General features: G+C 38.0%; 1 protein-coding gene across 2 annotated transcripts in view; it reads right to left on the reverse strand.

Annotated features, from left to right (window-relative positions):
- Positions 1–3,058: 3,058 nt before the first annotated feature.
- LOC122815793 (C-C chemokine receptor type 6-like) overlaps positions 3,059–23,055 on the reverse strand; it is a 438,699-nt gene continuing 418,702 nt past the window's right edge. For both annotated transcript variants that reach the window (XM_044088578.1, XM_044088579.1), the window contains one exon: positions 3,059–6,385. In XM_044088578.1, the coding sequence (XP_043944513.1) occupies positions 5,231–6,382 (1,152 nt within the window). In that variant the 5' untranslated portion in view covers positions 6,383–6,385 and the 3' untranslated portion in view covers positions 3,059–5,230. The remainder of the gene's footprint in view (positions 6,386–23,055) is intronic.

Here is a 23,055-nt window from a genome sequence, read left to right on the forward strand (position 1 = left end):
TTGCAAACATAGCAACCATCATCCTGTCTGGGGAATTAAAGCTATCTCTTGCACATTTGTCTACGGGCAGGAAAGCCTCTTCAAAGGACATATTTTCCTTATAATTCCTAATGTATCACCTTTTTCTAAAAATGAAACCTGAGACAGACAGATATACTTTTTTCATTTGATTATAGGGCTTCTCTGAAGGTTCCTTTCTGACAGCTATACTTCAGGAAAAAATGAAGGATATCTTAAAAGGGTTGCAGTGTCTTTTTTCCTTTCATTTAAGAATAAACTCTTACTTCAGTTCTGTCACTAAGTTGTGTATTTAGATACTCAACCTTGTTCTATATGGCAGCTTAACAAATCAGCTTGTTTTAAGAGAGTTTGGGAGGCAGAAATCACCCTGATTATGCCCCACTATATGTAACTGCAGTGCATGCAACTGAAGGTTAACTAGACTTTAAAGTATGATCAGGCTGGTCACAGATATGACATCTGCCTATATTTTCAGCATGCAACATATTTTGATAAAGGGTACGTTAAAGCATTAGATTTATCAAATATTTCTTTTCACTATAATGCAAATATTATTATGGCAAATACAAAAAAATGTATTCCTTGGTGGGAACTATTAAGCTGTTGTTGGAAACTACCCTTCTTTTAGAATAATTCTATCTGCTGCAGATATCTCACACATCTATATCACCTTGTAATGGAGAAAACAATTTGCATTTTAATTTGAAAATAGTTCTTAGTGATAAGTGCTCTACCCAGTTAAGTTCAAATAAATAAATAAATAAAATAAATTATAACCAGCTCAACAGCTCTCAGTGGCTTTTCACTTATTCCAGAATCGTACAGTTTCAGTTGTTTTTCCAGTTTGTTAAATGCAAAAACAAAGTAAAGTTCAAGTGCAGATATTGTTTAAGTTTAGGATTGCTACATCATACATGTTGTAAATTATTTCTGTCTGTCCTGTGTGCATTCACATTTCTGCTGCTACACTGAAGACTAAACTAATGAAGTCAGGTACTCATTTAAACCACTGAATGAATGCCATGCAAGATGAAATGTCAGCACTTCAGATGAACAACACTACCAAAATAACATAAATATGTACATATCAAAAATAAAATATTGACATGGGTTATGGCTGTCAAACTCTTGAGGGCCAGTAAGTTGTAAGCTTGTCAAATTAATGTCATCATTGATCCACCAGCATATATAGGAGTCACAGACTAGTGAATGTGTTAAGCCTAGGTGATAATGTATAAGCACTGTGTAACATGTTAGCAACTCTTTATACTTTGTTAATATTTTATGTTCCTCACATTTCCACTGCTATGAAATATAATGTGTGCACATATGCACACATGTGCTTACTGCTGTAGAAATATTTACATAATATTATATAGATAGATAAAATAACTAACTTCTCCTAAGACTAAATAAAATCTTATTATGTAATCTTAGTGTTATGTAATGTATATATCTGTTTTTTTTCCTATCTTTACTTTCCTTGTAGACCATGTAAAGGTAAACTCTAAGTAAACCTGTAAGAAACAGAATATAATGACATTTCTTGAGACCTTTCTGAATAGTTCAACCTTTCTAACCGTGTCATTTTTCTATCAAGGAATTATTGTATCTTTTCAAGTTCATTGTGCAAAATACACTGTTGCATTAGAGAATGGGTCAGACCCAGTGAGTCTAAAGTGGCACAGTGATTCCATGACATGGCTAACATGCCATTCAAAACTGGATGGATTGTAGTATATGATTTCTGACTCTGAGAAGTGCACCCTGGTCAGAGTTTAAATTAATGCCCAGCTTTGTCTCCAAATCTTTTATGATGGTGTAATTTTTTAATGATCTCTGACAAATTATTTTGTAATAGTAAGTTATATCCTTTATTGTCAAATCTAATGTCTGAAGTCGTTAAAAACTATTCACAAATAAAGAAGCAGGTGTTATCTTTCAGTGGTGTAGTGAAATTCTAATAGTACTTCTGTGATACAAGGTTTAAGCTGGTTACGAGTCAAAAAGATTGTTAATATTATTTGGTGAGTGTATGTCAGCCCACCGTGACAATGGCACAAATTCAGAAATAGGCAATAATTTGGAGAATGTTTGATTACCAGATTTGTTATAAAACGTCTAAGGGTCATGTCACTCAAGATAGTCTCACCAAGATGGTGTTACTAGAAATTAGTGTAAGTAACTGAAAATGGGATGGAACACATGCATGTCCTTATAGAAGTTTCTTTCTAAGAAGTTCCAGTGAAATTATGAATGACAGCACTCATATTGACAAAGAAATGTCTCAAGTAAAAAGCTTTGTTACAGAAAGCTGACCTCACAGTGGTGATGAGGAGTTTATGTTGTATCACAACAGATGAGCTGATCTTTCATTAGAAAAATGTTCTGCTGTTGGAAAACCTGATTTATTGTTCTGTTGAAATGGAGAAAAGCTGTTCTGGAGGACCTGCATGTTGGGAACTCTAATATTGTTAAAATTAATTCTTTAACGCAAAAGTTTGTGTGGAGGACATAACTAGATTATGAAATTCAATACATGTGTGAAGGATGTATGCAATGTCAAATTGAACAAAATATTCCTAAACAAGCTGTAGTAGTACAGCTGTGGGATTTCCTGATGAAGGTTAGGAAAAATTTAATTATTGACTTTGCCGTTCATGAGCAGTATTTTCATGATAGTGGTGAATCTATATTCATATAGTTGGAAGTGTTTTACCACAGAAATGACATCACAAGTAAAGGTAGATTGAGCAGATCTCTTTTCCTGTTAAGCATTACCAAAACATATAGTTTATTTATGCTGCTAGCTAGTCTGTTTAAGAAAAATGTTAAACAAAATGGAATTATCCATCCCACTAAACACTACTGCATCCACCACAGTGGATTAACGGGAGGGTACATTCTGAAGTTTAGAGCTGGAATGAAGACGTTGTTCAAAGCAGGAATACAAAGTTGCACTATTTCCTGCCTGTGTACAGAATTGCACATAACTACAAGTCAGTAACCTGCAGAGCTATTCGTTAATAGGTATGCATGAATGAGAGAATTAATTTTATTAAACCAAGCCTAAAACAGTATTTACAAAAGTTTCAACATTATAAACAAAGAAAGGGCATGTATTTTGACAAGTCAGATACTTAGTGCAATAACTGAATAGGCTGGACTGGTGAGATGTATATCACTGAATACTGTTTCAGGAAAACAACATTTTGTTGACCAAATTGTCCAAATTAGTGTAGCTAGTTTTAAATGGAGGCCCAGGAGATCTGCCTGATTACATGATCTGCTCAGAGTTACAATGTGAACAAATGGAAACAAGGAATTAAACGCAGGACTACAGGATGAAACAACTCATGACCTTAATCCTCTGAGCTACTCTTCTGTCCTGTTTTTGTTGAACCTGTTTATAATGGGTTTATTTACAAGTATTTACCGTACTATAAAGTAAGCACCATTACTGGATGAGAAAAATCTGTGAAGAATTAAACTCCCGATCCACCTGAAGGTTAAGATGAACATTTCTTCAGTGTACCATCAGCTTTAAAAACAAAACAGCATGATTGCTATACATTTTATTCTCCACAAGCTCAGATGTAGAGGATTTATTCTGATTATGTGTTATTTGTTGACTTGGTGAGTGAATTTTTCTGAAGATCCTTTTCAGCTGTGACACAGGCAAAACGCACAAGCAACAACATAGATCATTTCTTAAATTTGAAATACAACTTGAAGTACATGGTAGAAAGACATATAACTGAATGGAACACTTGTAATAAAATTCAGGCAGATAAAATGCAAATGCCAGAAGAGAAATAACACACAGCAAAAAGTATAGATTATACTGATGTTAGAATAATCGAATAACCTAAGGGTTAGTAAGAGTAAAAAGTTTAAAACAAAACACAATATCTATGTGCAGTTTGCATACATTTGAATAGGTATTCAACCATTTTCTCTGAAATACCGACATTTGTACATTTTTATAGTAATTCTGCTTGAAGGTGTTCCCTATTTCATAATGCATTCTGAGACATAGACAGTAAGACTATCACACCTGGTCTGTTATGTATCCACTCGCTCTGTTAGGTGAGATCAGTTCTTTTCATCCTGTTTGTTTCTCATTGCAGAGCCAGGCAGATATGTTCTCTGTACATGGGATTTTCATATTCCATTCTATCCATTATATCATAAAAGCTGTATTTTCCAACTTTAAGATACTCCATTAGATCTCCTTCATTTAGAAGTCTTGTGAACCACCAATGTCTAATCCATGGGGTATCTAATGTTATGCCTGTGGGTCCAGGTTTGGCTCTGGCTCAGACTGACCTTGAAATGGATTAAGAATTTCAGGTAAAGGATGGCTGGATGAATGAAGGCTGGATGGATGTCCACCGGTCAGAACAGCAGTAATTTAGACAGTTCATGATATAAATTTCTGCACCGCATGTTGAACTGTCACAGAACATAGTCAGTAGTGAAGACAACATCCAACTGGATTGGTACAAAACCAATTTTTAGTGCTTTGGCTGTATTTGAAAGACCAGAACTATGACAGTATCAACTTTAAATGTGGTTGAATCTGTATCATTTTTTTTGTTATGTGGGAGGACTGTACTTGGAGTAGGAATAGTATAATAGAAGGTTAATTTTTTCTTTGGTTATATTTCCCTTAGTAATAGTTGCATCTTGCAGACTACTTGAATATAATGCAGGCTGAGATGATACAGAAGTGAAAAAGAAACCAATTTTGATGTTCTCAGTATGTACCCATTCTCATAACCTCACAGAAACCTCTAAGGTATGAAGTTGCTAAGCATGCTGAAATACTAAAATGAGGTGGACTCAGAATCCTGAAATAGTGATAAAGCTTTCAAGATTTTTGCAGCCATACCATAATTATCATGATGTTTGCAGAATCCAGTAACAGGTAGACAGAATTTAGGAAAAGGTGAGCAATATGTTGAACATGCACACCCTGTGGACATGAAGTATGAAGTCATGTCTAATATCATGGATTGCATTTATGTTTATTTTGGAATGGGCGACTGTATTATTGTAGCTGCTTTGTAATTCCACATTCTGAATGTGTGATTAAGTGCTACAATGTATCACTTCAGATACCCCTTTTCATTCTGTAACCCTCATTTTCATTATAGTATAGTACCCAATGAAGGTAGCAACACTGCTGAATCATGGCACATAATTTTTAAACTGGTTTTGAAGGTCTTTGCCCCACTTTGCTGTATGTCTTCTTTAGGTGGCACATATCCTGGAAAACCCTGGAATAGTAGCTTCTGAATTTTACCCCCAGTGATGCATACAGTATTGGATTCAGGCAACAATGGAAAAAGGCCAAACACTTTGTGATGTAACATGGCATCGTGCCCCCTTGACCTGCTTTGCAAGCTTTGCATTCACCAAATAATTTAAGTGTATGGAAGAGCATAGTCATGTGATATGGTACCTGAGAGGCAAGGAAAGCAATAAGAACAAGTATCACAATGCAGACTTTCTTCAGTTTTTGAATATCTCGGGTAAGAAGCAGCTTTGCAATTGGGAATGGATAAATCACAATAATAATCAGAAGTGGGAAGCAAAATCCAAAACTTAGCTGTGCAATTTGGGCAGGTGACATCAAAGCAGAGTGTTGCAATCTATCATTGTAACTAGGCTGGCATGCATACTTATCAACATCTATTAGATGGCTTGTACCACTGAACAGGAAGGCTGGGACTGAAATGACACATGAAATAGTCCAAATAATAAAGCATATTAATTTGCTGTAGGCTAATGTTCTTCCTCGAATCCTGATAGACTTTCTTTCTTCTAAGACTGCAAAGCACCTGTCAATGCTGATGAATGCAAAGAATAGTATGCAACTGTGAAATTTAACATTATACATCCCACTGACCAGCTTGCAGGCGGTGTTGCCAAAGATCCACCACTGGACATGGTATACAGCCCAAAATGGAAGGGTTAGGGCAAAGAGAAAGTCTGCCAGGGCCACATTGAGAAGACAAATGTCAGTCATGGACCTTGGTTTCTTGTAGAATATGTAAATAACAAGTACCAGAATATTACCTATGACAGCAAAAACACACACAAGGGAATATATGATAGGCAAATATTCATTTAAAATATCTCCAGTATCTTTCCTACTGCATGGCTGTTTGAAATCACCACTACAGTCAGTATCATTAGCTTCAGTGGTGAATGTAGTGTGGGTTCCATAGTTATATGCAGTGGTGTTGTAGCCTGAATAGATGGAAGAGTCCATCACTGTGACATTGTAGCTGGAGTATTCAAGGCTATCCATTGCTTCAGTGAAGTTTATGTCTGGATATTTAAAAGTGGTCATAACCTAAAAGAAAAACAATTCAAAACATGAAAACACAGTTAAATGTTTGTACCAATCTCTCAGTAATATCATTCTAATGTTTCACATAATGTGTGAAAGTAGAAAGTCTATAGAACATGTTGAAAATCCACATTATGTTTCTCCTGCTTTGTGCTACAAAAAAATTGCTTTCAGTATGCCAGAATGCAAGAACTTAAATTCCCTTCAGTCTCTGAAGAACACTTCTAGGGCATTCCATTCTTAACCCTAAAATCTAGAATTTAGTTTCAGACTCTCTTACATTACAGATAATCTTACACTTGTTTGGAAATAATTTAAAATATCATTATTTGCTGGTGACTATTAGAAATGTAACCAAGCTTTTCCATCCTTATATTTTTCAGTATGCAGATGTATCTTGATTAGCCTGAGGTTGAAATGCTGTCTTGATATTCACCAAACAATATCATTTTAATCTAAACATGTAATGTCATAGTTTAAGCAAACAATAATGACTAATAAGATGATCCTTTAAAAGAAGCACCAGACCTTCCAGGGATGATGTGAGGCCTAACACTAGAGGCAGAGGGCCTCCATACCCCTTGAAAATCAATTATTTCCCTGTAATACCTACACTGTAGGCCATTACTCTGGGTAGATAATGACCAAAGAGTTTTTATTAAATAGTTACAGTGCAGCAGTTTCTATTTATTTTTCATTTTAAGTAAGTTGTTTTTTCATAATAGTTGTGATGTGTAAGATAGGATTAAGATTGTGACAAAATTAATTATGGGAAAAAAAGTTTTAGTGAAACATATTTGTGTATTTTATGTATAGTGTGCTTCAAATTCTAAGTTATAATGTAAGTCATGTAACATATACAAACAGTTTAAAGTGCATTGGTCACTTTCTGAAGCAAGTTTAATTAACAAACCCTTGAAGTTGAATAAAATTTACTTACCATAAACAATATCAACTTATACAGTTTTGGGTGCAAAAACGTTTCTATAATATTTTATTGATAATTACACCCCTCCATGAAAGTTTTCTTGATGAAAATATCTGCCATGAGATTACAAAAAACAGAACCTACAGTGCCTCACTAGGTTAAGTACAGGCTACTGTATTTCCATGCTAAATTGTGTAGTAGGGGGTTCTTATGACCTAGAAAGGCGAGTTGCTGACCAGTTTAACAGGCGGAATGCCTTACATTGACATTTAGCATACATGATGATGTAGTTGTGCAACCACTATGTAAGTAAGAAGTTTCTCTTCTAAAACAGTAAGTGCTGCTACCTACCCAAAATGCTTTGCAGTTGTACGTATCATTGTCCAGTGCATACCATTATACTATGCTGTGGTTATACTGGTGTTGCTACCTATCCGTTTTTTTCTGGACTATCTGGAAATTAAACCAATTGTCCAGTAGTCTGGAAAACACTGTACAAACTCTGGTATTCTGTTTCAGAGAAGAAACAGACTATCAGAGTTTGTTAAATCAGCAGATTTACTGTATTTTATTAAAGAAAAGCATAGTAAATTGCCAGGAAAAAAAAAGCATTGCAAATGGAAAAAGAGGGCGTCACCCTCGCGTGACATCACAATGATACCATGAAATAGGAGGAAAGTGGATGGGGATATGGGCAAGGTTATGGGAGGTGCAAGGGGTTAGGCCTTCATCCAGTTTTGCCCACAACAAAAGGTGGTAACCCTTGGTTATACAGAAAAGCTGAGTAATTACTGAAACTGTAAAATTCAAATAACACATCATAATCTTCATTTTCTACAAAATCACTGACTAGTTTAGCATGAGGAGTATATCTGAAAATGAAATTAGGTGTAGCACAAAGATGTTTCAGAATGTGAACAGTACAGTTTAATGTTTACCTTTTAATTTAGGCACATTTAGTTTATGTTAGTAATTAACACATTCTGTCAATAGGTTCAGGAATATATTCTTGTAATGCTGAATTATTTTTCTGGTATGCAGAATGTTATTGGTGCTTTACAAGCATAGCCGGCCTTAGGCATAGGCCAACTAGACGGCCGCCTAGGGCGCCGCTCTGGTAGGGGCACTTTTCCAGTATTTATTTGGTGTAGGTTAGACCAAGATGGGGGCACCAGGTAGTGTGGTGGGAGTCGCCATGGAGCCCTTTTGCCTAGGTCGCCAGTTGACCTAAGGCCGCTCCTGTTTACAAGATGCATGCCGTAAGTTTGAAGTAGGTTGTTTCAGTTTTCTCTTTTTGTGTTTCTTTACTTTTGGCCGAGTTGCTAGTTGTTGTTGTGTGTTTTCATTTTGCGTAGGTATTATGTTGCTCCTTTTTTCAGTCTTGTATTGCTGGCTTCCTATAGTATGTAAGACTACATTCTCATTTGTTTCTTGTTATAGATGTTCTGTTGGCACTAGTCCAGTTTCTGTGAAGATTTGTTGTGCTGTTCCTCTGATGCAACAATTTGTATGTCTTGTGGATGGATTTGTCAGGTTTCTTTTATGTAACATTGTTTCTCATAGGTAGTTTTTTTTCCATAGTTTCTTTGCTCAGCATGTTTCTTATTGGAGTTTTTGTTCTGATATGTTTTTGAAGTTTAAGAATAATGCTAGTAATTTTATGGTAGTTTTCATACATTTCATATATATTTTTCATACAGTGCTACTAGACATTGTTGGTCTCCATTTTGTTTGCATATTTATTCTCCATCTTTTTGTTTTTTCTAAAGTTTCCTTCCAATTTTATTGATTGCAGATAGTGTCATTGTTTGCACTGAAGACATTCTATGTGCATGGTGCTTCACTCGTCTTCCAGCAGTGGTGGTCTCTTTACCTGGTTATTGCAACCTATGGTGATCAGATTATAAAGCCGAACTCTCCCCCCAAAAATGGTGGTTACATATAATAATATCAGTCTATAGTGTTTACTGTTATTCCATGTAACAATAATGTCTCTGTTGTATTCTGCATAACAATGCATTTCCATACTCGGGCACCTGGCCCATCTTTATGTAATAGGAAGGGAAAGATTCCATTTAGTAGAACATTATAGCAATAACCCATGCCTGGGTGTGGGTAATGCTGGATTTACCCATGGTTGGTGTGGTTTGGTCACAAGGGCGAAGCCCGAGTGGCCAAACAAAGCCAACCGTGGTTAAATCCAGCATTTACCCACACCCAGAAGTGGGTTATTGCTGTTATACAATGACATTATTTAAGAAAAAAATAATTACTTTCTTTTCTTAAATAATGGCATTGCATAATGCCTCCTTGCTGCCCTTTCGCAGCTGTCTGGTATTCTGCAGCAGTTCTGATGTAATGCACATGCGTATGCCCACGCAGTACATCAGAGCAAGCAAGATCTCCGTTGCTATTTACAAACTGTTTTGTTATGTTAAATGGATTTAACATAGTGAGACAGCTTTAACAAAAGCAACGGAGAATCTCCGTTGCTGTTTTAAAGCTGTCTCGCTATGTTAAACCTATTTAACATAGTGAAACAGTTTTGAAAAAAGCAACGGAGAAAGCAAGATCTCCGTTGTTTTTTATAAACTGTTTCGCTATGTTAAAGGAGTTTAACATAGCGAGACAGCTTTAAAAAAAGCAACGGGGAATCTCCGTTGCTTTTTTTTAAAGCTGTCTCGCTATGTTAAACTCGTTTAACATAGCGAGACACTGTGAAGCAACGAAGATCTTGCGTTCTGCATTGCTGTAAGAAAAAGAGTTATAGTAATGGAAAAAGTCTGGGCGACCGGTCCTTTTTCCATTACTATAACTCAGATTTACAATGTGCACGCTGCCAATCAGCATGCACGTTTTTGAATATTAACAGGGGGTCATTGTATAATCATTAATATCAAACATCTTTACTGCTGGGAGAAGTGATTGAATAATCATTTGATCACTTCTACTGGCATTAATTTGTGGGATGTTGCTGAACAGGGTGGAGTGGGAATTTGCCCTTCTCCCTGCTTTTGTGTGATCTTTGAGTTGGTATATATAATTAGCCGGGCTTTTTTTTCATTGTTTTGAAACTTGATCCCTTGCGATTGATGTTTTGACATTCATTCTTCTTATACTTCAGTATCTGGAAATACATACATGTGAAGACACTGTTCCATCTGCAACTTTTTAACCACAAACACTATATCTAGTTATTGTGACTTTTTTAATCCTCAGATGCTATATCTATTGATTTTTTTTTTTATTTTAAAAATCTTTATTGAATTATCACTTGACACAGGCAAACATATATATATATATATAAAAGAAAACAAATCATATTAACATATTCCCAGCTGCAAGCATATTTGCATCGTATATATTCTTTTGTATATTTATCATCAATTCAATATTACATGAATTGATCAATTCCTGCCTTCCCTTAAACCCCATTCCTCCTCCAAAACATTATTCTGCACGTATCATTCCCACAATTTCCATTTTTTCTATGTAATTTGCTCCTACCCTTTTCCAAAAGATCCCAGTTAAGTTTTTTTTATCTGTATTATAACATTTAATACCTCAAATACAGCTGGTTTAGACTTTAATTCTGGTGGCTGCCAAAAGAGCAATTACTAGAAAATGGAAATCAAACTTAAAAAAGACCTTAGTATATCTAGCCAATTCAGATCCTGTATCCCAGGTCAAAAAAAATATTTAGTTACACCCATTTGCTCACATAGTATTTCTGACAGAGTACTTTCTAGGGGTTTTTGAAGTCTGCCAGCTCATTCTTTCTTACTAATCACACCTCCAACATTTGCCATCTACCTGAGGAAAATTTCTTTGGAGTCTGCTTGGGGTATAACAGTACCATTGCAAATACATCCATGCAAAAATTTTAAATCTTCTAGACTTTGTTGTATATTTTGCAGCTGTGCATATCGCCTCCTATTGTTCCTTGTGAACTGCTTATCCAGTCTCTCTTTCCTATCTTTTCTAACCTCCTCTGATTGATTCCTATAATCAATTGGCTTTTTTTTAATAAAAAGGATATACTCCTTATATACCAGTCAGGTACTGTTAGGAGGTGTATGATTGTGTGTATGTGAGGGCCTGCATGTGTGGGTATGTGTCTGCCTAGGTAGTAGCAGTAAGTTTGGGTAGGCAGGTGAGGTGTGTATGTGTATGGAATGAATGTGTAGATGTGTGTGTGTGTGGACATGTGTGTCTGTGTGTCTGTGTTTGGGGAGGTGATTAGCATACTTCCACACAGTCTTAGGTTAATGAGCAAAGCCTGCAATATTGGGTTGGGGATCACTAGCCACAAGCTATAACTCTGCATACCTAGGTTGTGGGAACCACTAGCTCCTAGGCATAACTTTCCAGATATGGTTTGGGGGGGAAGCACTATACAACAAGGAGAACTTTTCATGCCTTAACACAAATGAGGATGAAGGAAACGCCAGACATGAAGATAACATCTCATGCCTTAATGGCACTTAAACATTACAGGGATGGTGGAACACTAGACATCAAGGAGAATTTCTTGTGTCTTAATGGCACTTAATTAAAAAAAGACTGCTGCAGAGAGCCTGTAGACACAACAGATACTGTTATAAGTAGTGTGCCTTGAAGGCACTAGAAGGCATTCCAATCTTGTACGTCCCACTAAAGGCACTAAAAAGGATTCCAATCCTGTACCTCCCATTAAAGGCACTAAAAAGGATTCCAGTCCTTTACCTCCTATTGAAGATATAAGTCCTCTGTGTCACAACTAAATACCACGGATGCACTGAACAAAGCACATAAGAGTTAAAGTCAGCTACAGAGGGTGGAGAGGATTTGAACCCTGCACCCTTGTCACAGCAGACCTCAGCATTCATTTGCTGCACCAACTGATAAGTAATTACAGCATGGCTTTTTATTATATATTGAGAATCTCTTGCATTATTCAGTGCCTGCAACCATTCATGATGTGAAAGGGAGAGGGAGAGAAATGTTAGGCATACCTCTCAACCTTGTAGCTCATGAAATCATGAAAGAGCTAAAATTAATGGTGGGACAAACTCAGGGATGGATTTGAATTATTCCTCCTACAAACTTACAGTATAGCTAGTGTAACAGCTTTTGCTCTAATGGGTGGGTGGGTGGGACAAAAAACAGTTGTACAGATTACAGAGATATGTAGTAAAACAGACATGCAGAAAACAATTGAAAATAAACACTTATCTTTTTCCAATATTACAGCAGAGGGAAAAGGCAGAGGGCTAGTCTCTCTCAGTAGCTATGAACAGCTTGAGCATACATGTATAACTGGTTTAAAACACTGATTATTAAAGGCAGAGAAACAGAAATCAGCCCAATTATCCAATCAAAAATAACAGTTTTGCAGGAATGCTTTTAGCTAGATTAAACCAGACTGATTGCTTTCTGCCACAAAGAAAAACAGCTAGGCCTCTATAGACAAAAGATTTCACTACAAACTGAAGGGTCACAAACAGTAACAAATATTCAGCTCTATCAGACAACAAAAAGGAGACTAAAAACAGTTGCATCGATTGCAAAAAAACAGTTGTACAGATTACAGAGATATGTAGTAAAACAGAAGTGCAGAAAACAATTGAAAATAAACACTTATCTTTTTCCAATATCACAGTAGGGGAAACGGCAGAGGGCTAGCCTCTCAGCAGCTATGAACAGCTTGAGCAAACAAGTATAACTGTTTTAAAACACTCTACTGAAACATAAAAACCAAGTCAGCAGCACCAAGACCCACAACAGGAAGTATCAGGAATCCAGAAAATATAAAATAAAACAATTTATTGAAGCGCTTTTCATTGCTTGTAGTGTGGCAACTTCTTCAGAAAAGATACACAGTTTCAAACAGTAGTTTATAAGTAATTGAGACATGTCATGTGATGACCACACCTCCAGTAAGTCAAGTTGCAGCTTTTGTATTTAGGTTTTATGAGCACATGTGTTTTTTTAGCAAATGTTTCTTTAAGAACATGACTTACTGGAGGTGTGGTCATCACATGACATGTCTCAATTACTTATAAACTACTGTTTGAAACTGTGCATCTTTTCTGAAGAAGTTGCCACATTACAAGCAACGAAAAGCGCTTCAATAAATTGTTTTATTTTATATTTTTTGGATTCCTGATACTTCCTGTAATGGGTCTTGGTGCTGCTGACTTGTTTTTTGTGTTTCAGTAGTTTGTTGGCTTCCTTTCCCTGGTTTACCTGGTTTAAAACACTCACTATTAAATGCAGAGAAATAGAAACCAGCTCAATTATCCAATCAAAAATAACAGTTTTGCAGGAATGCTTTTAGCTAGATTAAACCAAACTGTTTACTTTCTGCCACAAAGAAAAACAGCTAGGCCTCTCTAGACAAAAGATGTCACTACAAACTGAAGGGTCACAAACAGTAACAAATATTCAGCTCTCATATTGCATACATAGTTATGCACACAAATAGGAAAATATGGGAAATACAGAGAATACATACATCCCAAATTTTAAATGATGACCAGTGTAACTCTACTGTAGTCAAATATTTAGGAAAAGAGTGAAAGATCCGAACATTTTAACACAATGCCAAGAAGAAAAAAAAATTAAATTCAGTTGGATGGAATTAGTATTATACAGCCAGTTAATGTATGATTCCTGAAGGGTGTCAGTTAATAGGAAAATACTTTTAGTACTTTAACAAGATTCAATTTCAAAGTTGTCTGACATGTTTTTTATTGAAACGTTATATTTTATTTTTCTAGAATCTTAGGACATTTGCAACTCAGTGGATTTGTTTCCCAGATGCAACTGTCCAAAGCAATGCTGTCCTGTGAAATGAGGGAAACTGTCTTATACATGTATGTCTGCATGAGTACATGCACTAATAAGCACTCTACTGCTGACCATATAAAAATAATTATCAGTGAAGGAAAAAAGCATGCAGCAACAAGCATGAAACAAAATCAAACAAAAGAAAATACAATTGCTTAGGCAGGGATAATCATTCCATTAAGTTAAAAAAAAAACAAACAAGCACATACAAAAGGTGTAATTTGACTGCTGCATAGGCTGCAGATCTGACTATATAGCATCTCTGGCTGAGGCTAAACCAGTCTTTCAACTACTCTTAGGTGGGGGAAGGAAAATACAAAAGGACAGACTGTAAACTCATAACACTTAACCCACCCCCACTGAAGTTTGTGAAATTTAACCTGTAGTATGTAGTATGTATGTAAACAAGGTCCTCTAGCAAGCAACTGATTTTAGGAATGAGATATTTTGAGTAATGAGCATTCCTAGATGGCCTTAGGGCCAGAATGCTGTAAATAGAACTTACGAACTTATGAACATATACCTCTAATTTCTCTGTAAATTGTTATATTCCATGACTGTCATACAATACCACATTATAGTTTCTAATCTATGTATCCATTATTATACTAATTAAATACTGTATTAAGCTATTTAATGATGCATTTAGTATGTAATTTACAGAGCACGTACCTTATACATGTACTAATGTACTACTGCAGCTGGTTTTGTATCACTCTTGTGTATTCATCCAAGTGACTTAAAAAATTGTTACACAGTATCAGTCAGAAATGTACTTCATGTTGAAAAAACTGGTCACCAACATTTGCACCATAAGATGTTCTGCTTGATAGATATTGAGTGCTGCTTACGCTGTTAATTAAGCATGTATGCATACATTTTTAGGTTTCAGTGACTATCTCAGAACAAGCCCCCAGTAATAAATTGCTTGGCACTATATGGAAGTTAAGGTTTGGAGGAGTAAAAGTGCTATTGATGCTATTTGTCCAGGTTACATGATTTCTACGATATGAAAGTTGTTTGTGAAAATCTATAGAAAAAACATATTTTTCCTCATAACAGGTTGTTTTGTGACAGACTAAGCAGCATACATCTCAACTGTCCAGATTTTTGCAGAATGTCCCGATTTTTATCTCATATTTCTGGTCTGTTTCTCATAAAATTTGTGATTTTCTGGCAAATCAAAGGGATGATCTGAGGATTGAAGTTACCATATAGTGACATATATTTGAGTTTCAGACTTCAAATCCTTCAGAAAAATTATGTTAACACAAACCCTGTTACTCTAGCAACTTTCTAAGTTTCTATATTTAACATCTGTCCCTATTTTGGGCCTTTGCCCCCCCCCCCCCCATTTTGTAAGGATTTGTCCAGACTTTTTGCAATAAGAGGTTGAGAGATATGCTAAGCAGTTACTAGAGTCAGCTTTGTAACTTTAAAAAGTCAACGTATTTATTGACAAATGAACAAAGTTCATAAAGGAAATGCAATTCTTATCAAGTAAATCAGTTTGCATAACAGAGGCATTTAGAAAGCAGAGTAGCTTTCTTCCCAATTCCAGCAACAGTAAGTGACAAAACAGCGTCACCTTTTCTCCAGGAAATAATAAATCCATCTGGTTTCTCCTTTCAAGGCCAGGCCATTTCCCTTTTAGGGAATACCCTCTGGGTTTCCTTCCTTCTGGACTACTTAAATCAAACTAGAGTCTTTCCCAGACCCCACTCTGACCCAAAAGTCACACCTCTGCTGTTCATTATAGCACTGTACTTCAGATCGTCTGCAGCTGTTTCCTCAGTATGTCTAACATTCATTCTCATTTCTGGGTTAATCCCATTAAAGGGACAATCCACCATTACAATATCTGACCTGTCTAGCCATGCACATCTAAAGATACCATTCATCACTATGCTACAGCTACTACATTGATATAAAGATTTTGAATGACTTGATATTTACCATTGTAGAGATTTTCTACTTAAACAAATATTTTTATTTGTACTTTTAATAGCTTTTCCTCTTCATGAGCTATTTAAGCAATAACCCATGCCTGAGTGTGGGTAATGCTGGATTTACCCATGGTTGATGTGGTTTGGTCACGAGGGCAAGGCCTGAGTGACCAAACAAAGACAACTGTGGGTAAATCCAGCATTACCCACACCCAGAAGTGGGTTATTGCTATTATGCAATGACATTATTTAAGAAAAAAAATACTTACTTTTCTTAAATAATGCCCTTGTATAATGGCACAGTGCTGTCCTTTCGCCGCTGGACAGCTCCGCTTTGCCATTGCTGATGTACTGCACGTGCATTTGGAACTTGTGTTCCCAGGCATACCCAGTACATCAGTGCTCGGGAAAGTAAGCAACGGAGAAAAGATCTCTGTTGCTACGCTTTTATTTTTTTTTTTTTTTTTTTTTAAACCCATAAAATTAAAGAATATATCAACAGAAAAAAGTCCGGGCGATTAGACCTTTTTCTGTTGTATATTCTCAATGGGCATGCTGGTTGGGCTGGCCAATCGGCGTACTCATTTTATGATGTTACCAGCCAGTCATTATATAATTATATTTATTTGACTTTTTTTTAACTTTACTTTCAAAAATGCTCAAGAATGTTAGGATGCAAGTAGGCTTCTAGAGGTATGACATTCCAGAATTACTAGGATTACAACTATGAGGCAGTATGAGCAGACCAAAAATCATATTGTTGGAGAATTTAGCATAATTATGGAAGGAAAGACTAGAGTGAAGGTGAAGTCCAAGGTATTTATAAGAGTCAGGATGGCTCACAATGTTTCTCCATACCAGAAATATCTATGGAGGAAGAGGCAGTGAGTCTCTGAGCAGTACTACAAAGATTACATTACTTTTAGAGTAGCTGGCTTACTATCAGTTTTTGTTTATTAAACCAAAGACAGAGTTCAGTAAAACCAAGGAGTTTTTCAAGTTCAGTACAGTTAGTGCTACCTTTTAGTAAATGATTTTCAGCATAAAGGAATATTTTAAATAGAAGAAGATTATTGAGAAGATCATTTATAAATATTGTAAACATGAGACTTAAGACTTAAACCTTAGGACTAAGAACCGAACCCCGAGGGATACCATAATGAAGTTTCGTAGTATTGCATACTGTGCTTCAAGGGTGACTGAGATGGTGCTGTTTCCTAAATAATTCCTGAGGTAGTCATATCATTCAATAGTAGAGCTGGTTTAGCAAACTGAGACATGAGAAGAATCATCATCATCATCATCATCTTCTTTCAGCTGTTCCCATTAGGGGTCGCCACAGCGGATCATCTGCTTCCATTTCTTCCTGTCCTCTGCATCATGCTCTTTCACACCAAATGCCTGCATGTCCTCTCTCACCACATCCATAAACCTTATCTTAGGCCTTCCCCTTTTCCTCTAACCTGGCAGCTCCATCCTTAGCATCCTTTTCCCAATATACCCAGCATCCCTCCTCAGCACATGTCTAAACCAACGCAATCTCGCCTCTCTTGCTTTGTCTCCAAACTGTCCAACCTGAGCTGACCCTCTAATATACTGATTCCTAATCCTGTCCATCCTAGTCACACCCAGTGCAAATCTTAACATCTTTAACTCTGCCACATCCAGCTCTGACTCCTGCCTTTTCATCAATGCTACCGTCTCCAACCCATATAACATAGCTGGTCTCACTACCCTCTTGTAGACCTTCCCTTTCACTCTTATTGGTACCCATCTCTCACAAATCACTCCTGACACTCTTCTCCACCCATTCCACCCTGCCTGTACTCTCTTCTTCACCTCTCTTGCACACTCACCATTACTCTGAACTGTTGATCCCAAGTACTTAAACTCATCCACCTTTACCAACTCTACTCCCTGCATCCTCACCATTCCTCTACCCTCCCTCTCATTTACACACATATATTTTGTTTTAGCCCTGCTGACCTTCATTCCTCTCCTCTCTAAAGCATATCTCCACCTCTCCAGGGTCTCCTCAACCTGGTCCCTACTCTCACTACATATCACAATGTCATCTGCAAACATCATAGTCCACGGGGCCTCCTGTCTAATCTCATCTGTCAACCTGTCCATCACCACTGCAAACAAGAAAGGGCTCAGAGCAGATCCTTGATGTAATCCCACCTCCACCTTAAATGTATCTGTCACTCCCACCGCAGTCCTCACCAATGTCACACTACCCTTGTACATATCGGCTCAGAGCAGATCCTTGATGTAATCCCACCTCCACCTTAAATGTATCTGTCACTCCCACCGCAGTCCTCACCAATGTCACACTACCCTTGTACATATCCTGTATCACTCTTACATACTTATCTGCCACTCCCGACTTCCTCATACAATACCACAACTCCTCTCTAGGCACCCTGTCATATGCTTTCTCTAAGTCCACAAAGACACAATGCAACTCCTTCTGACCTTCTCTGTATTTCTCCAACAACACTCTCAGAGCAAATATTGCATTTGTAGTGCTCTTTCCTGGCATGAAACCATACTGCTGATCACTAATCATCACCTTCCTTCCTAACCTAGCTTCCACTACTCTTTCCCATAACTTCAAACTGTGACTGATCAATTTTATCCCTCTGTAGTTACTGCAGCTCTGCACATCACCCTTATTCTTAAAGATAGGTACCAAAACACTTTTTCTCCACTCCTCAGGCATCCTCTGACTTTCCAAAATTTCATTAAACAATCTGGTTAAAAATTCCACTGCCATTTCTCCTAAGCACCTCCATGCTTCCACTGGTATGTCATCTGGGCCAACAGCCTTTCCATTCTTCATCCTCTTCATAGCTGTCATTACTTCCTCCTTGCTAATCTGCTTCACTTCCTGATTCACTATCCCCACATCATCCAACCTTCTCTCCCTCTCATTCTCTTCATTCATCAGCCCTCTAAAGTACTCTTTCCATCTACTCAACACACTCTCCTCACTTGTGAGTACGTTTAAAAATTCCACTGCCATTTCTCCTAAGCACCTCCATGCTTCCACTGGTATGTCATCTGGGCCAACAGCCTTTCCATTCTTCATCCTCTTCATAGCTGTCCTTACTTCCTCCTTGCTAATCTGCTTCACTTCCTGATTCACTATCCCCACATCATCCAACCTTCTCTCCCTCTCATTCTCTTCATTCATCAGCCCTCTAAAGTACTCTTTCCATCTACTCAACACACTCTCCTCACTTGTGAGTACGTTTCCCTCACTGTCCTTTATCACCCTTAACTGCTGCACATCTTTCCCAGCTCTGTCCCTCTGTCTAGCCAATCGGTACAGGTGCTTGCTTGGGAATCCAAATAAAGGACTGAAACCAGATAAACCTCCTTTATTCAAAGCGAGTGCCAAACACAAAACATTAGTACAAAAATTAGATACGTTTTCGACCCTGGTATACCTAGGTCTTCTTCAGAAAAACTGAATGTCATTAATGAAGTGCCTTTTGAGTTTTTCTGAAGAAGACCTAGGTATACCAGGGTCGAAAACGTATCTAATTTTTGTGGCGTTAATGTTTTGTGTTTGGCACTCGCTTTGAATAAAGGAGGTTTATCTGGTTTCAGTCCTTTATTTGGATTCCCAAGCAAGCTCTTGTTCTTGGTTTTTGGTACTTTAAGCTCGCTCTACCATCGCTGTTTGGTTTTGCAATCGGTACAGGTCCTTTTCTCCCTCTTTAGTGTCCAATCTCTCATACAACTCTCTATATGTGTATACATTTACGCTATTAGCACTTTTAGTCTCACTCAGAGTTCTGTATATGTATCCTCTGGTCTTCTTTCTAGTATTTGATTGCCCAGTCTGAAAGTAGGACTGATGAAACTGGCAGAACTAAATATCATGTCCCCATATTCCTGAATGCCAAATGGTACATGATGTCAGACATAGGTGAAAAGAAGCTATTTATTTATTTATTTATTTTACAAAATGGTCCTGTTATAGCCAGAAAGCCTCTCTGTGCAAGACAGTTTGTCCAAGAACCTGATGTTATGGATCCATAAACTCAATTTATTCCTGCTTGAAGAATAAAATATGATAGCTGATAAACCTGGAAAGGTAGAGTTTACTATTTTTGTCTGCTGCTGTGAAAGAAACCATGACAATTTGTAAAACATTTGCATTTTCAGAGAGAGTAGGAGAGAGAGAGAGAGAGAGAGAGAGAGAGAGAGAGAGAGAGAAAGAGTATTTAGTGATGCAACAGAAATTTCAGAGTTTGTGTGAGCCAATAAAAATTCTGCTGCATCTCTTTTTTTTTTTTTTGAGAGAGTTCAAGGACCTAAAGAATGCATTGCTGTGCATATCAGTGCATTCAATAGTGAAGCCAAAGATCTACGTTTGGGGAGTGAGCTGAATCATTAGCACAAAAGAGAATTTGCTTATTCGTGATCAGCACTTGTTCAGAACTTATAAGCACTAAATAACCTACTAATTACTACAGCACTCAACCTTCCTCATTACCTAGAGGAAAAAAGTTTTGGTACTTACTTTCCTCACTTGCTTATAAAAAAACAGCTCTTGTACTCACTTTCCTGACTTATCTAGAGGAAAATTATTTTTTTATTCAGGCATGTCCAAGGGTCAGCTCCCAGTGTTCTCTCCTGTCTATCTGATGAATCTGGGCATCTTGGGACAATGTAGAAATTGGCTCATGTACACAGACAACCCTCTCCTCCTACCACCCAACACTACAACCTATGAGAGATGCACTTATCTAGCCAAACTAGAGGTAAAGCTCTCTCCAATCATGACTGAACTTGACGGTCAAGAGGAGAAGGTAAACACTTGCACCACACCACACTCATCACATAGTCTCACTAAATCTACACCACCAAAATCCACACATAGAAACACAAAAACATTCACAGAGGCTCTCAGTAATAATCTGCTCAAGCAACAGAGATGTCCAAAGCAGAAATGCAAGCAACCTCCACTCCCCATCACAACCCAAATGACACATAGACCGCAGACTCAGTGTGCCACTCAACCACAGCCAATAAGGCAAAACAACGTACCCAACACACTAGTCATAGGTGACTCTATAGTCAGGCACACTGATGTCCCACTCACCAGGCTAAACAAGGAGAAGGTTTACTGTCAGCTGCCTGTCGGGTGCCAGGATCCGCCACATAACCCACGCACTTAGGTCACTCTACAACAAGTACAAATATGTCCATGTTGGTGTGAACGACCTGAGACGTACCTCCCTGGACTACATGAAAAGAGACATGGAAGAGCTCTCCGATCTTGTAGCCCAGGCAGGTATGACCCTAGCCCCGAGTAGCATTCTGCCATCACCCAGAATGATGCCGTAGTACAAGGACAAAATGATCGACTTCAACAATTGGCTAAGGTTCTGGTGCCATTCTAAAGGGATCCAGTATCTGTCTGCCTGGGATGACATGGTCGACAGACCACAATGCTTTGCCAGAGATGGCCTGCACCTGTCATCCCTGGGATTCCGGATACTGGCTAAGGTTCTTGCCGCCCCTATAGTGCCTTTTTTAGGCAAGGTTCAAATGACAAATTCACCACTGTAACAGGAACAGGCAAGCAAAAACTGAGGGTGATGCTACTCAATGCTAGAAGTCTAAATCTCAAAATGCACTCACTCGAGGCATTCCTTAAAATGGAGAACATCGATATCTGTGCAGTGACTGAGACCTGGTTCAAGGCTCCAGAGAGCACCCCTGCACTACCAGGCTATAACTCATACCACACGTTTTGGCCCTATAACCTGGACCGGAACACCAAAGGTGGAGGTGTGTCCATATTCATTAAGGATATCCACACCTCCAGGCTAGTTGCTCAGCATAATGCAGCCGAGGTTATCCAAGTGCAACTAACTCTGGGCAAAACTGCAATCCAAATTGTAGCGTGCTACAGATCACCCACCATGCCCCAGGATTCCCACTCCTCTTTTCTTGATGTACTGGAAAATATTAGGGTTCAACCAAACACCCTAATAATAGGCGATTTCAACTACCCCACCATTAACTGGGAAAACTACTCATGTACCAACTCCTTCGCTCAACGCTTTCTGGAATTCATAAACTCCAATGCCCTAGATCAACTTATCCACACCCCCACCAGGGGCAACAATACCCTAGATCTAGTCGTTACCAATATGAGTGACCGGTGTTCCACACCTGGAGTCAACGCCTCATTGGTCCGATCTGACCATAAGTTAATTACCCTAGATATCCACATCCTGCCTCCACCCCCCCCCCCCCCCATTAAGGAAACCATGGTAAAAAATTTTTCCAAAGCCACCTTCATGCTTCTTAAGACAGAAGTGGTGAACTTCATGACACCCATGCAGATGGACAATACAGTTATGACTACTGAATCCTACACAATTGCACTTTATAAGCACTTACATGAGTGCATGGACCGTGCTATCCCAAACAGAACCAAAACGCTATCCTCCAAAAAAAGGAAGCCAATCTGGTGGTCCCCTGCAATAAACAAACTGTACAACAGAAGGAAGACACTCTTGCAAAAGAGAGTAAAATCCCATGAGTGGAGGAGCTCCCTGGTCAGCCTCAGTAAGAAGCTGCGATCCCTGATAAAATCCTCCAAAGCTAGTTACGAAAACAAAATCACCACTCATTCTAAAGACAACCACAAAGCATTCTATAGCTATGTCAAGAATCTCAATGGCAACACTCAGATCTGCTCTGAGTTACAGCACAATGGCACTGAATATACAGACCCAACTGATATTGCCAACATCCTGGCAGATAGGTTCAGTGCTAACTTTACCCACCCCTCTCACCTCCTAAAGAGTCCATCTCTATACCGGAAGAATGCAAAGTTCCTGTAATCACTGCTGCACAGGTAAAAACCACACTCTCCAAAGCCAAGAACACAGCATCCATGGGACCAGACAACATCCCAGCCTGCGTTCTACATGAAC

This window comes from Protopterus annectens, chromosome 11.part0 (assembly GCF_019279795.1).
Source record: "Protopterus annectens isolate FY-2018-M chromosome 11.part0, PAN1.0, whole genome shotgun sequence".
NCBI lineage: Eukaryota > Metazoa > Chordata > Ceratodontiformes > Protopteridae > Protopterus > Protopterus annectens.